This window comes from Microtus oregoni, unplaced genomic scaffold, assembly GCF_018167655.1.
Source record: "Microtus oregoni isolate MIOR12 unplaced genomic scaffold, Mior012 000050F_000, whole genome shotgun sequence".
Taxonomy (NCBI): domain Eukaryota; kingdom Metazoa; phylum Chordata; class Mammalia; order Rodentia; family Cricetidae; genus Microtus; species Microtus oregoni.
In genome coordinates, this window is record NW_024543224.1 from 3208549 (window position 1) to 3229664 (window position 21116).

Consider the following 21116-nt stretch of genomic DNA (forward strand, 5'->3'; position numbering starts at 1 on the left):
ATCATACACACATGAACTTCCTGCACTTAAAAGATAAATATCAGTTAAGTTGCTATGCAAAAATGTGGAGTGACAAGAAATATATGCTAATAAAAACAGTGAAGTTATTAATTGCCTTTCTGCAGTTGCACAGGAAGTTGGTGGGAAAGGTGATTCATTACAGAATGTGATAAGCAAGAGAAGAACACAACAATTTGAAAGTTAGATTGACAGCTGATGAATTGTCCACTTATTCCTTGCATGCCAACCACCAGCAATTAAGAATTGTAGTTCCCTCATTTACAACATTTTTATACTTGGTGGTTGACTACCTTTCCTGCTGGATGTAGGACATTTATTACAACAGTACACCCTCACAATGTCGATTTTTGCAAAATGGTTTCCACTCCACACTTAGCTTATGCTAGTCACCAAGTAGCATGCAAATGTATATTTGACCACAGTTTTATGCTCTGGGTGCCCAAATTAACCCTTCTGTCTCCTCTGTTTCATTATTAGACTTGTGTTTGGCTTTCCTATGAAAATGATGAGGTTTATTATTCAGTATTGTATTTGATAGGTAAAAAGTTATATAGGTCATTTTTAAAGAAACTAAATTGTCCAGCATCAATGAGAAAGTGGGTTCTCTCATAGAGAGAAAGGAAAACTTGGAAAGATTCTTGAATGTAAAGTCTCCATAGAAGACTTTTTCTCCTTGAATCCGAAAGCAAACTATGTCACCTAAGGAAAGGAGAAGCTGAGGGACTGTCACTTAATGAAAGGCTCTTAATTCAAGTTATCACTTATATGCATTCTACCTTGTAGGTAGATGGCTATCTTCAGATTACAAAACAACCCATCTCTTGTCCTATTTGAAACTAGCAGAGGAACACAAAGCATACACAAAGCAAAGCCCAAAGGGCAGCCTGTGGCCTTTTGTCTCAGTAAAGTAGCTGAAGGCAGACACTTCTGTTATATATGACCACAATTTAATATTGTAATGTACATCAGTGGATACAGAGGGGGAAGGGATGGCTTTGCCTGTAAGTATATATATAATTGCTACTCCATAGCTGTCTCATCCTTGGCTCTACACTGAAATGGGAAGCATATCAATCAAAAGTAGTAGCCTTATAGTAAATACTAATGTTCTTGATTGCCTTCCCCTATTGTGAAGCCTGTCTTTTTTGGCTGGCCTTGGCCAGGTCCTTCAACAACTCAGAAGCAAATTTAAAAATCTATATAGTGTTTACATTGGCAGCATACGCTAGAGCGCAAGGATGGACAACCTTCCTCTATGAAGAGCTGACTGGTAAATAGTTTAGGTTTCACAGGCCACCAAGTCCATTTCACAACTAAATTCTGTTCTCATAGCACAAAAACTGCCATAAATGATGCATAAGGAATGGAGCGACTGGGTTTCCATAAGACTTGGAGACTGAAGTTTGAATTTTTGACAATGTCATGTAGCATAGGATATTCTTCTTTACTTTTAGAAGTCATTCAAGATATGAGAACTATCCTTAGCACGTGGATTGTAAAAAAAAAAAAAAAACAACTTGTGACAAATTATCTATAATCATCAGAGCTGTGGTTCAGCCCTGCTCAAGGCATTCCTGTGTTCTTTTGTTGGTTCTGTTTGGCAGTTTACAGTTCTGTAAACCAGAGTAAGTTAATGTAGCTATGCTTGCTTCAGTTTCTTTGCCTGGAAAACTAAAGAGGATTTGATATAAACTGGATTTATATCAACCAGAAAGTACTAGACTCTCAATAAATGCTAAATGTTATCAATATTCCTACCTCCAAAAATATCTTTGCTTTATCTTATCTGAAAGATTCCCTTTACCTTGCTTTTCCTTTCACTAGTGTTTCATGCCCTTAGTAAATGATTGATTCTGATAAAACACACAGAGTATTTCAAAGGTCTCTTTGAAATATTAATTATGTAAAATATTGAATGTGAGATATTTTACCAGAGGCATCAACAATGGTTTTTCTAGTAAATATTAACATACAGGTTTATTGGGTGTTTGTTTATTTATAGAATGCATAATTTTCAGCTCCCAATATTCTAGCATATGGGTAACTGAAGGAAAAAAAATGAGTAAGCATAAACATTATTTTTAACTACCATTTACTATTAAGCTCTCTTACCTCAGGGCAAGCTGCCAGAAATGTGCCTCTGGCCAGAAAGTTCTTACATAGAACGTCTACCATTAGAGACTCATTCATTTGTGTTAACTAGCGTCTCTTTAAGATGCAAATACATCAGGCACCATTTAATTCTCCAGCTCAGTTTCCCTGATAAACTCTTACATAGCACACAACATGTAGGTAGTTGGAGAAAAGTCAATGAAACGTACATCATCTATCAGTTTGGAGTGCAATGTCCACTTACGACATCCATCCCCCAAACCCAAAAATATTTGTTCTATGACTATAAGAACCAAAAACACACTTTCTGCCTGTGAACAACTTCATAGACCATTATTTTAGTGATCATTTGTTGGTGTTTCCAAATCACTGTGAACTCCTTTCCAATTAAACCACAAACTAACAAAACCTGCCATCAGATAGGGGCTTTCTAGGTGCTCTGGAATACAGTACACGTTGTTCAGGCTTCTATTACATCTGTGGAGTCAGTGCTTTGCAAAATGGCTTGATTTGTCTTATTTCTGACTCGCTCGTGGCACTACTGTTACCCTTATGCAGAGATATTAGTGTTTGCAGTATGGTATGCTATTTGTACCATATTGCACGGATCTCTCACTTGGTCTTTATTCCCTCCTTGTTGTTCCATGCTCAATTGTAAGAGCGATTTGTCAGCGCAGGGCCTTCATTTTTGTATAGATTCCTGAGAAGGGATTTTGTTTCCTTCTTTTTGATAAGTGAGCAGTCTTCTAATTTCATGTCATGTGCAAATCCATATATCTTGCACATGTTCTTAATCTGGACCTTGATAGATTATGTGAGAAAGATTGAATCCCACACTGATTTGTCTTGCCCTCCACTTGTCATTGCCTTCTTATGCTGTCAACTTCCATTCACTACTGCTGATGACCTTGTTCACAAAACCAATTTGACATTGCTACTGAGGCCTTTACCAAAAGTGTCCAAATGGATGAGATTTAACTTGGCCCAGGCTTACATGCAGAACCGTATTTGCGACTGTGGATTAAATTCTGTTTTGTTTTTGGTTTTTTTTTTTTCCAATTGATTTCCCTCCCAACTGGTCTGTTTTGCATGCTGCTGTGAGGCTGATCTATCTTGAATGTCATCCCCATCACATTCCTATGCTCTTGAAGATCTAACCGTGGATTTAACTTTCTCAGAGATGCAGGACACCCTTTGATTCTTCTTTCTTTGCTAAACTAAGTCTGGTTAGATCTGTGCTCTAATCATTCCTATCCCATTGGGTTTTTTTCTTTTTATTTATTTATTTATTAAAAATTTCCACCTCCTCCACTCCTCCCATTTCTCTCCCCCTCCTCTCCTCCCCTTCCCCCTCCCTCTCCAGTCCTAAGAGAAGCTAGGGTGCCCTGCCCTGTGGGAAGTCCAAGGCCCTCCCCCCTCTATCCAGGTATAGGGAGGTATGCATCCAAACAGACTAGGCTCCCAAAAAGCCAGTACATGCAGTAGAATCAAAACCCAGTGCCATTATCATTGGCTTCTCAGTCAGCCCTCATTGTCAGCCACATTCAGAGAGTCCGGTTTGATCACATGCTTGTTCAGTCCTAGTTCAGCTGACCTTGGTGATCTCCCATTAGATCAGTCCCACCGTCTCAGTGCATGGACGGCACCTCTCGCGGTCCTGACTTCCTTGCTCATATTCTCCCTCCTTCTGCTCTTCATCTGGACCCTGGGAGCTCATTCCAGCGCTCCAATGTGGGTCTATGTCTCTATCTCCATCCATCACTGGATGAAGTTTCTATGGTATGTACTCACTCATAAGTGGATTCTAGCCATAAACAAAGGACATTGAACCTATAATTAGTGATACTAGAGAAGCTAAATAAGAAGGTGAACCCAAAGAAAACCATATATTTATCCTCCTGGATATTGGAAGTAGACAAGTTGCCAGGCAAAAGTTGGGAGCACGGGGGTGGGGGTGGGGTGGATGGAAGGGAAGATGGGGAGAGAGAAGGGAGAATGGAAGGATTGGGGAGAGCTTGAGGAAATGGCATGGTTGAGATGGAGGAAGGGTGGATATGGGAGCAGGGAAGAAAATATCTACATTAAGGGAGCCATTTTAGGGTTGGCAGGAGACTTGGCTCTAGAGGGGTTCCGAGGTGTCCAAGGGAATGTCCCCGGCTAGGTCCTTGAGCAGCAGAGGAGAGGGTTCCTGAACTGGCCTTGTCTCATAGCCACACTGATGAATACCTATCCCATTGTAAATGTGGCTCTTTCAACGTTCTCTCCTCATATTTACTTTCTTTCAAGGGACTATGCTGATTCTAAATGACCTCAACTCTTTCACTCACTGAAAACTGCATGGTTTGGAACTAAGGTTGTAATTCAGTGGTTGAGTGCTTGTTCAATAAGGACACTGTAAAAGTATAATAAGAGACTGGAAAGATCGCTCAGCAGTTAAGAACACTGGCTGCTCGTCCCAAGGACCTGAGTTTGCCCACCAACACACACATGCTGATTCACAACCACCTGAAATTACAGTTCCAGGAGATCCAGCACCCTATTCTCGCCTACATGGGCACCAGGCACATACATGGTACACAGACACGTTTACAAGCAAAATGTCCATACATGTAAAATACTAAAGCAAACTTTTTTGGATTTTTTTGAGACAGGATTTATCTGTGTTGCACTGGCTGTCCTGGAACTTGCTTTGTAGACCAGGCTGGCCTCAAACTTCCTCTGTCTCCCTAGTGCTGGCATTAAAAGAGTGTACTACCACCTCCTGCCTTAAAACACACTTTTAAAGTATATAATAATGACAGTTAAAACTAATTTTAGGTTACAATCAAAATTAGTATCAGGGGTTTGCCTGGGTGTGGGGATAAGAAAGGAAGAGGGATTATGTCTTGTTACAGTGGTAGTTACATGGCTATATCAATCTGTCATACAGTTCAAACTGTGTACCTTAAATCTGTGCGTTTTAGTATTTGCAAGTGTTTACACTTGCATCATATACAGAAAGGGAGAATGAGCACACACAAATGTGAACTGAGTTGCACTCTAGATGTGACTGTCTTTGAACTGATTGCTATTGTTGTTTGTTTGGCTCTATTTCTGTTTCATTCGCAAATATCTATAATACCTAAATTACTACAGAAATTTAATGTTTTGGGAGGCTTTATTTAGGCCAGATTTATTCATAACATCTTTCCCTGGTCTTCTTGTTCATAGAAAGCATAGTTTCATTTTTGAAATTAATATCTGCAGCTATTATCTCACAAAGAAGTGTCCTACCCTCAGTAAGAAGCATTTGTTTCTTTGGGGTCACTTGTTACTAGTTGATAGCAACTTTCTTCAGTTTTGACAGAGGTCTTTAATTATAAAATTGAAAATTTGAGGAATCTATAATGAAGTCATTATGCTCAGGTTTTTAAGACTCTAGGAAATGACATTCTTAATCTGAACCACTCCCCAATTGGTAAGTTTTGAAAAGATTTGGGTTTAGGATTAGGCATGCTCAACTGATAAAGTGAATGCAAATATTATAAAATCCAACAGACTGTGAAATACACCTGTTCCTAAGCAGTTAAGAGAAAATACCTTGAACTTGTATTATGTTTTAGCTAGTAATTCTCAAGCCTGGTGAGTTGGAGTGCCATCTTCAATAATAGAAGCGTCCAAGACTCTGTTCAGTTACTAGATACATAAATAATATTCTAATTAACAGTATTTGATACAAGAATGAAAGAAAAGAATTAAAATCATTTCAAAAATGATGTAGCTAGCGAATTAGCATGCCACAATTTAATGGATATTGTTGGAAGGTACATAGCTCAGAGGTCAGACATACACATAGTGTACATAGACTAAACACAGTATATAGACTAAGTAGTATGATTTATGTGTTCTCATGTTCTTAATCCTTTTCCTTGCTCTTCCACTTCGATAGAGGGGTACAAAGGTGCTGCCAGATGGAGGCTACACAGACAATGGGTTTGCAGCACTCCAGAGGAGCCCTAAGCTTAGAAAATCCCTAATCTATTATAATGGACTGAAAGCAAAGCTACATAGCATTTGCCCTGGAGGAACATATAATTTGTTTTTTAAAGCAGACAAACCTACCATTTACCTTAGATAGAAGCTCTGTGTCATATAAAATATTGCTATAAAAATAGACTTTAAAAATATGCAAAATTGCGCAAAGCCCATAAGAATTCTTTCACAATAGTATATGCTAGCCATCGGGGAATAGTTTTGCTTAAAAGCATAGCCGAGAATATTAATTTTTTTCAGAGAATATTAATTTACCTAGTGTTTATTTTAATCTGTGGCATCTCCAAACACTTTGGGGGAAATAAGTCAGTACCACATACGTCAGCTTTAGTGCTGAAAACTGAGCTTTACTGTCTACTGAATGACAAGGTCTGTGGGAACCATGAAACAGAAGGCGTCGTCACCCATGCCTTTCAGTTTATCGGATGATAAGCTGTTCACAGAGTCCTGAAACTTTATGCAGCCCACCTAGCTCCTTGGTGTACTCTGTAACTAATTGTGTGATGAAAGACTATAAAGTGAACTCTGAATTGTTACTTCTCAACCGTGCCCACACATAATCATTTTAATGACTAAAAAGCATTACAAAATTCTCTTGGTGTTTCTTTACTCAGGAAAATAGGTACTGCATGTTGTAAAAAAGCACTTTTTGTGTGTTTAATATTTTTCATTTACAATAAAAAGGAACACATTTTTCCCTTGACTTGATTCCATATACAGTAAAAAGTTACTCACTACTAATTACATGTAAATAAGAATCCATGGTTATATTAACTTGAAAATTCTAAGTGAACTGTCAACTTTACGCAATTAAATCACAGACCAAATTTCACTGAAGTCCATTCAAAATAAAAGGTAATATCTTTCAAGTGACCATATTAGTTTCCATTTTGTTTGAGGAAGCAATGTAAATTGGTCCTATGATTATATTTGCAAAATTTAGATCTGTTCTGTTAAGGTTAGACATTTTATGAAAATCACGTTTAAAGTTAGCACGGAGCGAATGAAACTGTAATGGACTACATTTCTTCCCTTTGATAAGCAAAAGATGTTTGTAAAGAACTGTTCTTGCTGTTTCGGTTGCTGGTTTAGAAACTCAATGTGATATATATATATATATATATATATATATATATATATATATATATATTCTCAACAAAAGCAGTATCACCACAGGAGATGAGTTCCTGGTAGTTAGAGAAAAATCTTTGATAGTACAGTGGTTTGTGGCATAGATAAACATCGCATAACATGAATAGATAAGCAGTCATTCCATGACTTTGCATTTTAAGAGGGGTGAACACTGGAGAAAATATGTGTTAAAATGTCCCACAAGAAAGGAAGGAAATGATTATGAGAAATAGATGAGAAACATGCCATAACGTAGTATTTCAATAAATGTTGTCAGGTAGCATATAGCTAAATTAAACAAAAGGATTTATTTTTGCCATCTTTGTGTTTATATTCCACATTTTTAGTCTAATCAAAATATACCATTAAAAAATTAATGTAACAATACCCATTAATAAAATTTTATGTTTTCATCTAATTTATGTAAGCCATAGATAGATACCATTTTGTATTCTGCTCTGTTCACTTGTTTACACCTCAAGTTTATACAGTCTTTATAATTACCATTTTCCCACAAGCATACAAAGCTCACCTGCATCATTACTCTCTCTTATTTGTTCTTTTTTTTAAATTTATTTATTTATTAAAGATTTCTGTCTCTTCCCCGCCACCGCCTCCCATTTCCCTCCCCCTCCCCAATCAAGTCCCCCTCCCTCGTCAGCCCAAAGAGCAATCAGGATTCCCTGACCTGTGGGAAGTCCAAGGACCACCCACCTCCATCCAGGTCTAGTAAGGTGAGCATCCAAACTGCCTAGGCTCCCACAAAGCCAGTACGTGCAGTAGGATCAAAAACCCATTGCCATTGTTCTGGAGTGAAGGGATCATTTTTTTTTTTTTTTTACTCTTTTATTGAGAAAAAGAAAAAAAAAAGTTTCCGCCTCCTCCCAGCCTCCCATTTCCCTCCCCCTCCTCCCACCCTTCTTCCCCTCCCCCCCACTCCTCTCCCCCTCCCTCTCCAGTCCAAAGAGCAGTCAGGGTTCCCTGCCCTGTGGAAAGTCCAAGGTCCTCCCCCCTCCGTCCATGTCTAGGAAGGTGAACATCCAAACTGGCTAGGCTCCCACAAAGCCAGAACATGAAGTAGGATCAAAACCCCGTGCCATTGTCCTTGGCTGCTCTTCAGCCCTCATTGTTCGCCATATTCAGAGATTCCGGTTTTATCCCATGCTTTTTCAGTCACAGTCCAGCTGGCCTTGGTGAGCTCCCAATAGATCAGCTCCACTGTCTCAGTGGGTGGGTGCACCCCTCGTGGTCCTGACTTCCTTGCTCATGTTCTCCCCCCTTCTGTTCCTCATTGGGACCTTGGGAGCTCAGTCCAGTGCTCCAGTGTGGGTCTCTGTCTCTATCTCCATCCATCACCAGATGAAGGTTCTATGGTGATATGCAAGATATTCGTCAGTATTGTTATAGGATAGGGTCATTTCAGGTTCCCTATCCTCAGCTGCCCAAGGAACTAACTGGGGACATCGCCTTGGGCTCCTGGGAGCCACTCTAGGTTCAAGTCTCTTGCCAACCCTAAGGTGGCTCCCTTAACTAAGAATTGTGCTTCCGTGCTCCCCTATCCAACCTTCCTTTATCCCAATCATCCTTTTTCCCCAAGTTCCCCCCATCCTCCCCTTCTCCCTTTTCTCTCCCCATCTCCCCTTACCCCCATCCCACCCCACCCCCAAAATCCCATTTTTTTGCCCGGCAATTTTGTCTACTTCCCATAGCCAGGAGGATAACTATATGTTTTTCTTTGGGTTCACCTTCTTATTTAGCTTCTTTAGGATCACCAATTATAGATTCCGTGACCTTTATTTATGGCTAGAAACTAATTATGAGTAAGTACATCCCATGTTCATCTTTTTGGGTCTGGGTTACCTCACTCAGGATAGTGTTTTCTATTTCCATCCATTTGCATGCAAAATTCGAGAAGTCATTGCTTTTTACCGCAGCGTAGTACTCTAATGTGTATGTTGTTCTTTAGCTGTGAAGATTTCTTCTCCGTCTTTATACTTCTCCTTTTCCTGACTTCTGGTTAAATGCTGCAGTCCAGAGGCTAAGAAGGACACTGGGTGTATAGAAGTGCTTTCTGCGAAAGTGAAAGCAAGCAGACCTGAGTTTGAATACCCAGAACTCATATCAAAGCATTCCACAGTAAATTAAGAGTCTCTAATCCTAGCACTTCTATGCTGCGATGGGAAGCGAAGATGGTAGGCAAATCCCCCAAAGCTCTAGTGACAGCAAGCCTCTTGTCAAATAGGGTCAAGGGAAACATGCACAACAACAAAGAGAATTTGTCTGCAATAAGTTGTAAAGTGAAGCCTGACACTTAAGGTCCTGTTCTGGCTTGCATATGTATGCTGTGGCATCCACACACTCACCCTTCCACATACACAGAGTGGGGAACATTCTTGGAGCTCTTCACATAGGTCCTCAGATTATGTTAAACCTATTTATTCCTGATTATCCAGACTCCTTTCCTGCTTAACTTTCTCTTTCCCCAGTGAAGTCTTAGTGATTCTATTGATAATTTCCAAATACATGGCCTCTCCATTCCTTCTTCTCCTGTTTTTTGTTACTTAGATAAATGGGGTATGTTCTTAGACATTTTTCTGCCTCCGTTTGTGCAATGATGCGATTTGACAAGCCTCTAGAAAACACAAGCTTGATCATGTAACATGGATTCCTATTGCCTTTATTCATACTGCCCAATATAGTGGCCACAGATCACATGTGCTTGAATTCCAGCTAATCAAATTAAAGTGTACAAAAGGAAATATTCACTAGATTTCTAAGTCTTGGCCTGATAAAAAGTATATCAAGTATATCATTATTTTAAATATATTATCTTTAATATGAATGATTTGGGTTCATATTTAGGTTCCTTTATATACCATCTGTGCGATGTCTTAGTTTTCTTATTCCCATCTGAAAAGGCATAAGGAATTTAAAGCATCTAATACTTAATTTATTATCCTAGTCACATTTCATCCATATTGAGCTATTTAACTACTTTGTTCCTCTTTTCTTTCTTTTGGCAATATTGAGTGATGATCCAAATATGTCATCGATCTTAATGTTTAAAAACACAGCCCTCTTTCTCTAATCACAGGGAATACTCCTTCCACTACATTTTCATCAGATACTGCTTTTGAGAACCTCTGTGTCTCCTTTCCATTTTTACTCAATATCCTGTCCTAGGTAGCTTATTTTAAAAGGATAAATAATTATAACATTGAAGAAATTTCCACTCAAATGAAGAGCGTAGTGCTTCTAGCTTGTTCTTATCCTATTAGAGAAATTTTCCTGTAATATAATTCTGCCTACTTGAGGCACAGTAGGATTTTGGTTTAACCTTAGACTGGAATGGGAGATATTTTCTCACTCACTATCCATTCTTGTCTTATCCTTCCTACCTACAAATGTCCCATATTCCAGACCCATACAGCTAGCTCAAAGGGTCCACCTAGTGAGGGTTCTTTCCAAGAGTTAGGCAATTTTACATAGAAAGTTTAGGTCCCTGTAACATTCCTGTCAACTGACACTTTATTATAAATATCGTTATGGATATCTATTATGAATACTGTTATGGATATCAGCCTGTGCTTGATGGCCAGAGTTGTCAAAGGTAAGAGTAAAGTGTAATGTCATAAACATTTCTGTTATGGAATTCTGTTGTAATACGAGCGGTGGGCTGCGTCCCCGGCACCCGGCCGCCTGCACAGCTAGCTTTACCCGAAATAATTACACGGAAACTGTATTCTTTTAAACACCGCTTGGCCCATTACATCTAGCCTTTTCTAGGCTAGCTCTCGCACCTGGACTAGCCCATTTCTAATATCCGTGTAGCTCACGAGCTGGCTTACCAGGAATGATCTTAACCTGTGTCTGCCTGGAGTGGGAGAATCATGGCGACTCTCTGACTCAGTTTCTTTCTCCCAACCTTCCATTCTGTTTACTCCTCCCACCTATGTTTTAACCTGTGAGGGCCAAGCGGTTTTTTTTTATTGCTTAACCAATGAAATCAACAGATTGATATATGACACTCCCACATCAGAATTCCATGAGCATCCTTTGAGTACTCTCCATCCTCATTTCTAATAGCTCTTTCCCAGAAGAAAAGCCTTGAGGAACACACCAGCATTCTAAAAAGCAAATGAGACTTTTTGGCTGATGTTTCTCAATATAAAATGTGGCCTTTCAGATGATGTGGTCACCTTTTCTTTATAGAATGTCAGCATTTCAAAATGAGTAAAGGATATGGACTGGGTAAGAATTGAATGCAAATGTGTTTTGCAAATAGTGCCTTTTGAGATAATCGTAGATGATGGTTGAATGCTGAAGGTATTAATACAATCAGTATTTAACCTTGTGTACCTCCGCTTCATCAAATCACGCCCTGAACATTGATTGCATTAAGCCAGGTCAGTGGTTCTTGCTTAGGAATATCTTAGAAGAATCTTAACAGGAAGGCTGCAGTAGCTGATCAGCTACTATTTATTTGCATACTGAGTGTGTCATCAATAATACAAAAGACGAGGTCTTTAAGTTGAAAGAACAGTAGGATTGGCATGAATTTTGCTTAATGGTGCGTAATAAGCAAAGTAGTCTATGATGCCAGAAATTGACAGGACCCATTATGTTAAAACAGATATATGTCTTTAATTTAAGGGGATTATGTAAATCTGACAGGAGTTTTTCCCCTTTATTTTCCTATAGTTTAACTTTAATTGCCATAAGATTAATTCTGATTTCTCTCGTCCTCCAGAGGGTGATGAGACCGGAGTGATGGATAATCTTCTGGAAGCCCTACAGTCAGGTGCAGCATTCAGAGACCGCAGAAAGAGAATTCCAAGGAATCCAGGTAAGACCATTCTAGCTGCCGTAGTCTGGTAAATGTGAATGTTCTACACCAGGTCCCTCTTTCAAAAAAGGAAGAGTAAAGTTTCTCAGCTGATCTCAGTTGATATGTGGAATCTGTGTACGCCCCTAGTGTAATAAGTTTGAAAGTTTTAACCCTGTAAATGTACTGTAAAATAATCATGTGTTTTGAAAGCCTCAGAAATAAGGAATCCCACTGTGTTTAATATTAAATATTTTAATTGTTGTTTTATGAGCATGAGGCTTGGGTAGAAGATGATTAAAAACATAAATGTAATTAGCTTGTTTCTACAGTTCATTTTTAGTTTTCACTATAATGTATGGCCCATTATCATTGTTAATAATGGAAGACTCACCATGATCCTCAAAAATCACCAAGTAATGGAATAATTGTCTTTTGTTGGTGGTGTTTTTTGGTTTTTTTTTTTCCTTTTGTATTTCATTAGCAACAGATAAAGTTATACCATAAAAGGTGGTCTCATTGGGGAAATACATACATGAAGCAAGACAAGTGGAACTAGACACTCATGTTTCTCTGTTCAGATAGTGTGGGTGGGGTAAATAGTAACTCTTCTCAGGATAATCCAGATTAGTTTGTCTGACCACGTTCTCCAAGATGATCAATTCCTCATATATTCCCTTCATATCTGTCTTGATCTAAAAAAAAGAAAGATAGGCATATTAATTTTGTTTCCCCTTTGTGAGCTATAAAGCTATTTGGACAAATAATGAAAAAATAAAAATTAATACTAAATATAGAAATGCTACTTAATTAAATTGGTATAATTGACTAAACTAGCCTATACACCCCCCAGAATATTCTGTACTTGAATTTAAAGTTATTGTATATAAATGGAATAGAAATTGGTAGCCACTGAAACTCAACAAATTGAGAGAAGGAGTGGTAGTTAATGCTGAGTTGTTCATAAAAGCTTTGGGCAATAGTGAGAAAAATAGCTGAAGCCTATTAAGTTATATTCATTTTTTTTCCTATTTGAAAAAAGTTCTTGTTTGGGTAATGGTTAATGTTCCATGTTTACACTTCATGGAAGGCTTATAGAGATAGCTTCAAGTGAAGGTTTGATTGAGAGGAGAAAAGTATTTTGATTGGAATGTGATACTGCTTTATGTATATAAAGTCATTAAAGATGTCCTCTAATTGTTTTGTCAAACTTGACAAAAGCCTTTTTCAAAAATCTATTTATGTGTTCATAATAAAATTTATACATCACACTGAGACAATGGGGATGTTCTATCGGGAACTCACCAAGGCCAGCTGGCCTGGGTCTGAAAAAGCCCGGGATAAAACTGGACTCGCTGAACATAGCGGACAATGAGGACTACTGAGAACTCAAGAACAATGGCAATGGGTTTTTGATCCTACTGCACATACTGGCTTTGTGGGAGCCTAGGCAGTTTGGATGCTCACCTTACTAGACCTGGATGGAGGTGGGTGGTCCTTGGACTTCCCACAGGTCAGGGAATCCTGATTGCTCTTTGGGCTGACGAGGGAGGGGGACTTGATTGGGGGAGGGGGAGGGAAATGGGAGGCGGTAGCGGGGAAGAGACAGAAATCTCTAAATAATAAATAAATTAAAAAAATTATACATCATATTATATGACCAAAGGCTAAAAGAAATGCCTACTGACATATAGAAAGCAGTCATTCCACCGTGTTCTTCCATTTCTCTGTGTCTCCCTGCTCTCAGAGGTTTCTTCCATCCATTAAGAGTAGCACTAGCAAACTGAAATAATTTTTTTAATCAATATATTTCTCTGCTAAGAAACTTAATAAAGTTTCTAAATTAAAGCATGTTATTCTAGACCATCAAAAAAGGTGTCATTATCTTCTAGTATTTTCTAAGCCTACTCATTTGCTAAAAGTCTCATACCTCATACTGATCCCAGAGAGCCTATATGAGACATTATTCATGCATTCATTGGGTTTTCTGGATGTTTCATTCCCAAGGGACTACAGTGTTGTCAACTATGAAACACCAGGAATATCCTCACTAACACTGTAAATATATTAATTTCAAGCAATCTAAATTGTGATGTCCTTTGTTTTATAGCTAGATTGCCCATAAAAGCAAATGAAGTTAAAAAAGTAGTCAATTTAGCTCTCTGGTAGTCATTTCTACAAGCAACAGCCAAAGCAGATATCCTTAGTTAAAAGCTAGAGGGGTTTTGGAGCGAAAATTAATCATAAGCCAACAACACCCTCCCCCAAAAAAAAGAAAAGAAAGAGAGAGAGAAAGAAAGAAAGGAAGGAAGGAAGGAAGGAAACTTCCTATCTCTCCTGGAAGCAGAGCTAGAAACTTCTGCAGGTTTCTTAGTTACATGTTTTGGTTCCATTCCATTATCACTTTTGTTTGATATTCTCAAATATTCCTCCATTCTACACTGGTCTTAGCCCTTTAGCGTAACTGCCACGTCAATAGGATAAGATAAAAGCAAAAAAGCAAAACTATGAAGAATACTAATTGCCTAAGGAAAGAAAAGTTTGAAAAGACAGCCCAGCCCCCAAGATAGCCGCCTCAAAATAGAGCCAACTGACCAGAAGCAGTGAAAATGTATCATTCTGCCATTCTGCTTGTTATCTTCACTATCACCACCCCTTACAGAAGGAATTACTACATGCAAACCAGAGCTCTCCCACTGACGTTTTCAATGCACAATTGTTTTCAATCTCATGCTTAAACAAGTGAGGTACTAGAAAATCGAAGTGTTGCTAAATTATATTACTTGCTTCAATTACCAGTCTTTTCCATGGAACCTGTTATCGGTCACACAGAGAGACACACAAAGACTATCATAGGCAAGTAAGAAGGCATTCCCAACTATTGCCTCTGGTCCAGTCAACTGAGTGTACCTGAGTATGTCATTTTTGTTTGGAACACTGTTCTAGTTTGCTTCTGATTGCTGTGATAAAACACCATGATCAAAAGCAACTTGGGAAGGAGGAGTTTTATTTTATTTTAAATGTTACAGTAAATCACCAAGGGATGCCAAAACAGGAACTCAAGGCAGGAACTGGGATCCTGGCCAGGTGTGCCACCTCCTGCAGTGGCCTGAACACTCATATCAATTAGAAATTAAGGAAATATCCCACAAACATAATCACAGACCAATTTGACAATGTGGCATTCTCCCAATTGTGACTCTGTCAAATAATATTGACCTGTGTCAAGTTGATAGCAGAAGTACTATGGGATATTTTATGGTAGATTCTCATAACACGAATGTTACTAAAAATATCAATAAATAGTATGATGGAAGCTCCAACAAGTCAGAATACACAAAGGCAACAGATAACTACTTGGATTGTACTGATTCCTACTGCCTGAATAGTAACCCATATTGTAGGATTTGCTGATTTAAACTCAGGTTAGGAAATGAGCCCTAAATATTCATTAATTTGTTGTACATCTGTTCCATGAAAAGTACTGTGCCAGACATGATGGGAGATGCAGAAATAATTAAGATAAGATTCCCTTAGTTATAAAACCCTTGTATCTTCTATGAAAGATAAAAAGCACAGAAAGACTACAGAATAATGCAAAAAGGATTAGGTATTAAACAAGAGGTATTAATAACATACTATCTGGGGGATGGAGAGATGGCGCAGCGCTTAGAACATTGACTGCCCTCCAGCGGTCCTGCATTCAATTCCCAGAAACCACACGGTGGCTCACAACCATCTATATAGTGGGATCTAATGCCCTCTTCTGCCCTAAAGTTGTACATGCAGATAGAGAACTCATATTCTTAAAATAAATAAATAAATCTTTAAAATAGTATACCACGTGAATTTAGAGGAAGAAGATAGTACGGCTTCTTAGATATATCAGAAAAATAATCATAGAAGAAAAATATTGACAAATGAGTAGGTGTTGTGCCAGTGGAAGTTGGAGGTGAGGGTCGTGGCTGCAGTAAATGAAATGTCATAAAGAAAAGCATGGAAACAAGAAACAGCAAAGCCTTTTTCACAATAGCAAACAATGTAGTATAGAAACCAGAAGGGATATAAAAAGCATAAAAATAGGGAGAAACTCTGAAAAGTAAGTTAGTGCCACATTATAAGCAGCTGGAGTCAGAGATTAATGTATTAACATGAAATTCTTTAGACAGTGGAAATGTAAAGTTTTTAAGCAATCAGAACATGATCAGTGGGATGCATCGGCACATGTAAATTACATGAGACTATCACATACATACAAGGAAGAAAGAGAGACTTGTCTTTAAGAGCTTTGTACTGCCTTCTTCTTAAAGGATGCCCTCCCTCAGAATCTGAGCAGATGGCTCAGTAAAGTGCTTAGCATGCAAGTTGAGGATTTGACTTCGGATTCCCAATACCCATGGAAAAGCTGGGTGCAGTGACTTGTACTTGTAAACATGTAGCTGGAGATATGGAGACAGGAGGATCTCAGAGATCTGCTGGGCACCTTATCAGGGGCATGCGAGCTGACACGTTGTGGCAGGGTATCTTCAGTCAAGCCTGATAAGTTGAGTTCCGTCCTTAGGCCTGCATGAAGGAAGGAAACAAATGATGTCTACAGTTGTCCTTTGACATCCACACTTGTGCTGCAGCATTCATGCAAACCTCCACACAATAACACACAAAATAAATAAGTAAAATATTGAAGAATTCTTTAAATAAAAAAGGAAAGAGACACCCTGTTGGGGGGAAGGGGGAGATACTCAATATTGACCTCTGACCTCCACATGTGTGTATGCACCCACACAAACATGCACCCACACAAATAAAATAAATACTTAAGAATATTTTTCAGTATTATAACAGAATTATGAGCAAATATTAAAAGTATAAGAACAGATAGTATGACTTCAACTGTAAAGTTTCACAAATGCCACCTTAGTACCATATACATGTTTAGGTACTGTACTTGTAAAGCCAAATGGGATACTTGCCTTGACTAGCCCACATACCTTTTATCAAAACAAGACTGTAGTCCTTTATAATGGAGATAAGAATAGTGTATCTGTGTGACAAAGAAGTTAGAGAAATTTCCTTCAACCTCTGTCATTTCTCCTTTGTGTCCCTAGAATATGGCACCAGGTTTAGTGCATAGAAGAACCATCTTGTTTTTTTCTTAACTTATACTTAATTAAGTATAGACTTATCAATTAAAAATTTGCTTAATCTTTTCTTGACCCTCTTTGTTACTTCATTTTTTATAACACTTAATTTTAGTGTGTTTGCAATTCACTTTGGAGATAATTACCCATCAGCATTCCTGATTTTTTCCTAATAAGGTCAAGCATAAGCTTTTGAGGAAAAAGAAGAATGTAGAGCAAGACATAACATAAATGAAAAACATACTTAAAATAAAATAACAACTCCACATGGGTTTTTACTATTAAATAGCAAGAGAAATCTAGACCTGGCTTCTCTGCTTCAGCCAAACCAACAGCTTCTTTCCTTGTCTATTGTAAATAAACATAAGTAGGCATTTCTGCAATAGGTAGGTATCTACTATAGCTCCTTTTGTTATGACTAGATTTAAATATATAATTTTGACATTAATAATACTCATAAGAGAAAATTGTGAGGAAATAAAACCAAGGAACAGTGTAAATATATTTTGGCTTCAGAAGAGCATAGAGCAACCAAGAAAATTGCATTTGAAACAATAAGAAATTCAGGAGATACTCTTAGTTTTTATATATCAGCAAGATAACGGTATAAATGAGAAGCTATAATTTACCATTTGGGAATATATAGGGGGAGTAAGTGACAGTGTTATATATAGCATACGAAGAAACCAACTCTGTTAGAGAAAAACTACTTCTAAAGAAAGCTCACATTTTTCCCATCCTCTCTGCTTTATATACATACATGTTTTACTGGTTCTGCCTCCTTCTATGCACTCAGCACTTCAGCTGTGGAAAGGGGTCTCAGAAGTATTTCCTGAAGTTTTCAGGAGCCACTTCATAAACAAAAAGTTGCATGCAGTACTCTTTCCCTTGTAACATGCGTATCCCATGCCTGCTGCTTGCTATAGCAGCTGGGATACTTATACATGGCCCTCATGGTGTCAAAGCTTCATGGTCATTATGGATGAAGTGAGGGCAGGATACCCCTCTCTTTTGTAATTGTACTTCACTGTTGTGCCTAGTAGCACTGTTTATACCATAGAGAATTTAGGAGGAACAACATTCTGTTTGATTCACAGCCCTTCTCTTCAGATGTGACCCCGATAGGCAAGTTCCAAAGACAAACCTGTGACATATATTATGTAGCACTTGGTAGCACCCTTATTTCCTGATAACAAAACTCTTAGGAATGTTGTTTTCATGCTTTAGTATTCCTAGGTCAAGACTGTTATTCATTCTGAACTCTTTCTCACTCACAATGACCCCTCTCCCATGAAGTTCATTGTTCTCTATTTTATAAATGGTAGAATATTACATTAGCCTAAGAACCCTATTTAGTGTGTAGCATACTATGATCTTGTGCTTTACATTAAAATTCTGATAAATAAAAGTAAAATAATTGTACTATCTAGTTTTATGTCAACTTGACACAAGCTAGAGTCATCAGAGAGGAAGGAGTTTCAGTTGAGGAAATGATTCCATGAGATCTAGCTATAAGGCATTTTCTCTGAGAACCAGCTGTAAGGTATTTTCTTAATTAATGACCAATGGGAAAGGGACCAACCCATAGTAGGTGGTGCCATCCCTGGGCTGGTAGTTCTGAGTTCTATAAGAAAGCAGGCTGTGCAAGCCATGTGAGCAAGCCAGTAAGCATCACTCCTCCATGGCCTCAGCATCAGCTCCTGCCTCCAGGTTCTTGCCCTGTTTGAATTCCTGTCCATCCTTCAATGATGAATAGCAATGTGGAAGTATAAACTGAATAAATTCATTCCTCCCCAACTTGCTTTTAGGTCATGGTGTTTCATTGCAGTAATAGAAACCCAGAATAAGACAACAACCACCAAGGAAACAAAAGTATAGCATTCATCCAAGTAGTATTTAGTAATCAGTTACTAGGAACCAGCCAGTAGTGTTAAGCTCTTAGAGTACATACCACAAGATGGAGACTAGCCTGTGGAGACATTTCAGTTTTCAATCATAGCACTGAGTTTGAAAGCACCCAAAACAATAGTAATACCCCAATAATTTTTTATAAAAGGATTTAACCTTTTATAAAAAAAATTATTGGTAACCTTAAACCTTAAAAATTATTTAAAGCATGTGTTGAAGGGGCATGGCAAGGATGGGGTGGGGTTTTGAGACAGAATAGATTGCAAACTGCAGTAAGTTCCAAAATGCTATTAAGTCCAAGTACTTAAGATTTATTTTTTGGCACTCCATATAAATCCTAAGATGAAATATATACTTATATTCATTTTATAATATTTGCTTTTCTTAGTTTCATTTTATTTTATTTCTCAATGAAAACTATATGTTACCTTTGGTACACACATATATTGAATAATAGATTTAGGTTTGCATTTATGATGCTAGAAATAGAGCATTACTGTGTGGTCTATTTTGATCATTCTTTGACCACTATTTTTTTTTTTTTTTTTTTTTTTTTTTTTTTTTTTTTTTTTTGGTTTTTTCGAGACAAGGTTTCTCTGTGGTTTTGGAGCCTGTCCTGGAACTAGCTCTGTAGACCAGGCTGGTCTCGAACTCACAGAGATCCGCCTGCCTCTGCCTCCCGAGTGCTGGGATTACAGGCGTGCGCCACCACCGCCCGGCCTCTTTGACCACTATTGAACAAGTTGAGCACAGATCATTTCTGCCTGGTTTATATGCAGAACTGTTCTAAGCAAGCACTAATGATGGTCTCTACAGAAATTTCAATCACTTTTGGCTTGTCTATTCTAATGCAATGCGATCTTCTATGCTGCACATTTCTTCATTGTTGATCCCTGTAAGACAGTAGGAGATAAGCTCCATGCAACATAATTTTCATGAGACTATGGATATAGCAGTTATTCTTTAGATACTCAAGTATGGGAGAAAATAGGACAAACAATTATTATACAGCAATAAATTCTTCTTTGTAGCTTTACATACATATCAACAATTCACAGTCAGGCTAACATTGAGAAGCTAAATTCACAAGACCACACGCATATTTACATACCTTTCATTTGGGAATAAATAGTTGGATATATGTGAAATCAGTCTAGTATAAGCAGTTGTAAATGCTGACACTGACAAAATGTTCATCAGACTGAGCACCTAAAACTTCTAGAAAACCAAATGCTTAAAAAAATATTCTAAAATCAGTGGCCCTTATTATGGGCTCATTTTCATCTGGTTTGGTTTTGTTTGTTCTGTTTTGTTTTGTTTGGCACAGGGTCTCCCTGTGTCACAACTCCTTAACTTGATGTTTAAACTTCTGTAATGCTAGGAATACTGTCCTGTGTCTCCGTGCACAGATGAGGAAAGCTTTTAAGGTTATAACCCGTCTCAACTTTCTTTAAAATAGCGATGATGTTATATGTTAAAAATTGCTACAAGGAGGATAGTCATATTTTGCTTTAAAAGATGGAAATTTGCTTTTAGCCTGTAGTGGTGAACTCATTGTGGTATATGCTGTTGAGAACTGCTTGTTGAATCCTTAACAATAATAAAAAAAAATGCTGAATCCACCAGAATGTCTCTTTGATATACCTAAAACTGTTTCTGGAGTTTGAAATTTAGGCATGAAGGAAATAGAAATATGAATCTGAAGCACTATGAATGGAATTCGATGAAAGCAGGGTTTATTTTAAGGGGGAACTTGAATGTCTCCTCTGTGGGGTAGCTTCATATGACCTTTCTATTCATTAATGTTTAATCTCAACAAGTGAAGAAAAGCAGTGACGTTCTATTTTTTAAAGCTAAATCTAACTCTATGCCATTACTCATATCCATTGTGCTTAAATTTGACTTTCACCTGATTGTTATCCTCAAATCACAGTTTGTTCCACAAAATT

General features: G+C 38.0%; 1 protein-coding gene across 3 annotated transcripts in view; it reads left to right on the forward strand.

The window, feature by feature from the left end:
* Diaph2 (diaphanous related formin 2) overlaps positions 1-21116 on the forward strand; it is a 745764-nt gene that overhangs the window by 586283 nt on the left and 138365 nt on the right. For all 3 annotated transcript variants that reach the window (XM_041636640.1, XM_041636641.1, XM_041636642.1), the window contains one exon: positions 12047-12142. In XM_041636640.1, the coding sequence (XP_041492574.1) occupies positions 12047-12142 (96 nt within the window). The remainder of the gene's footprint in view (positions 1-12046; positions 12143-21116) is intronic.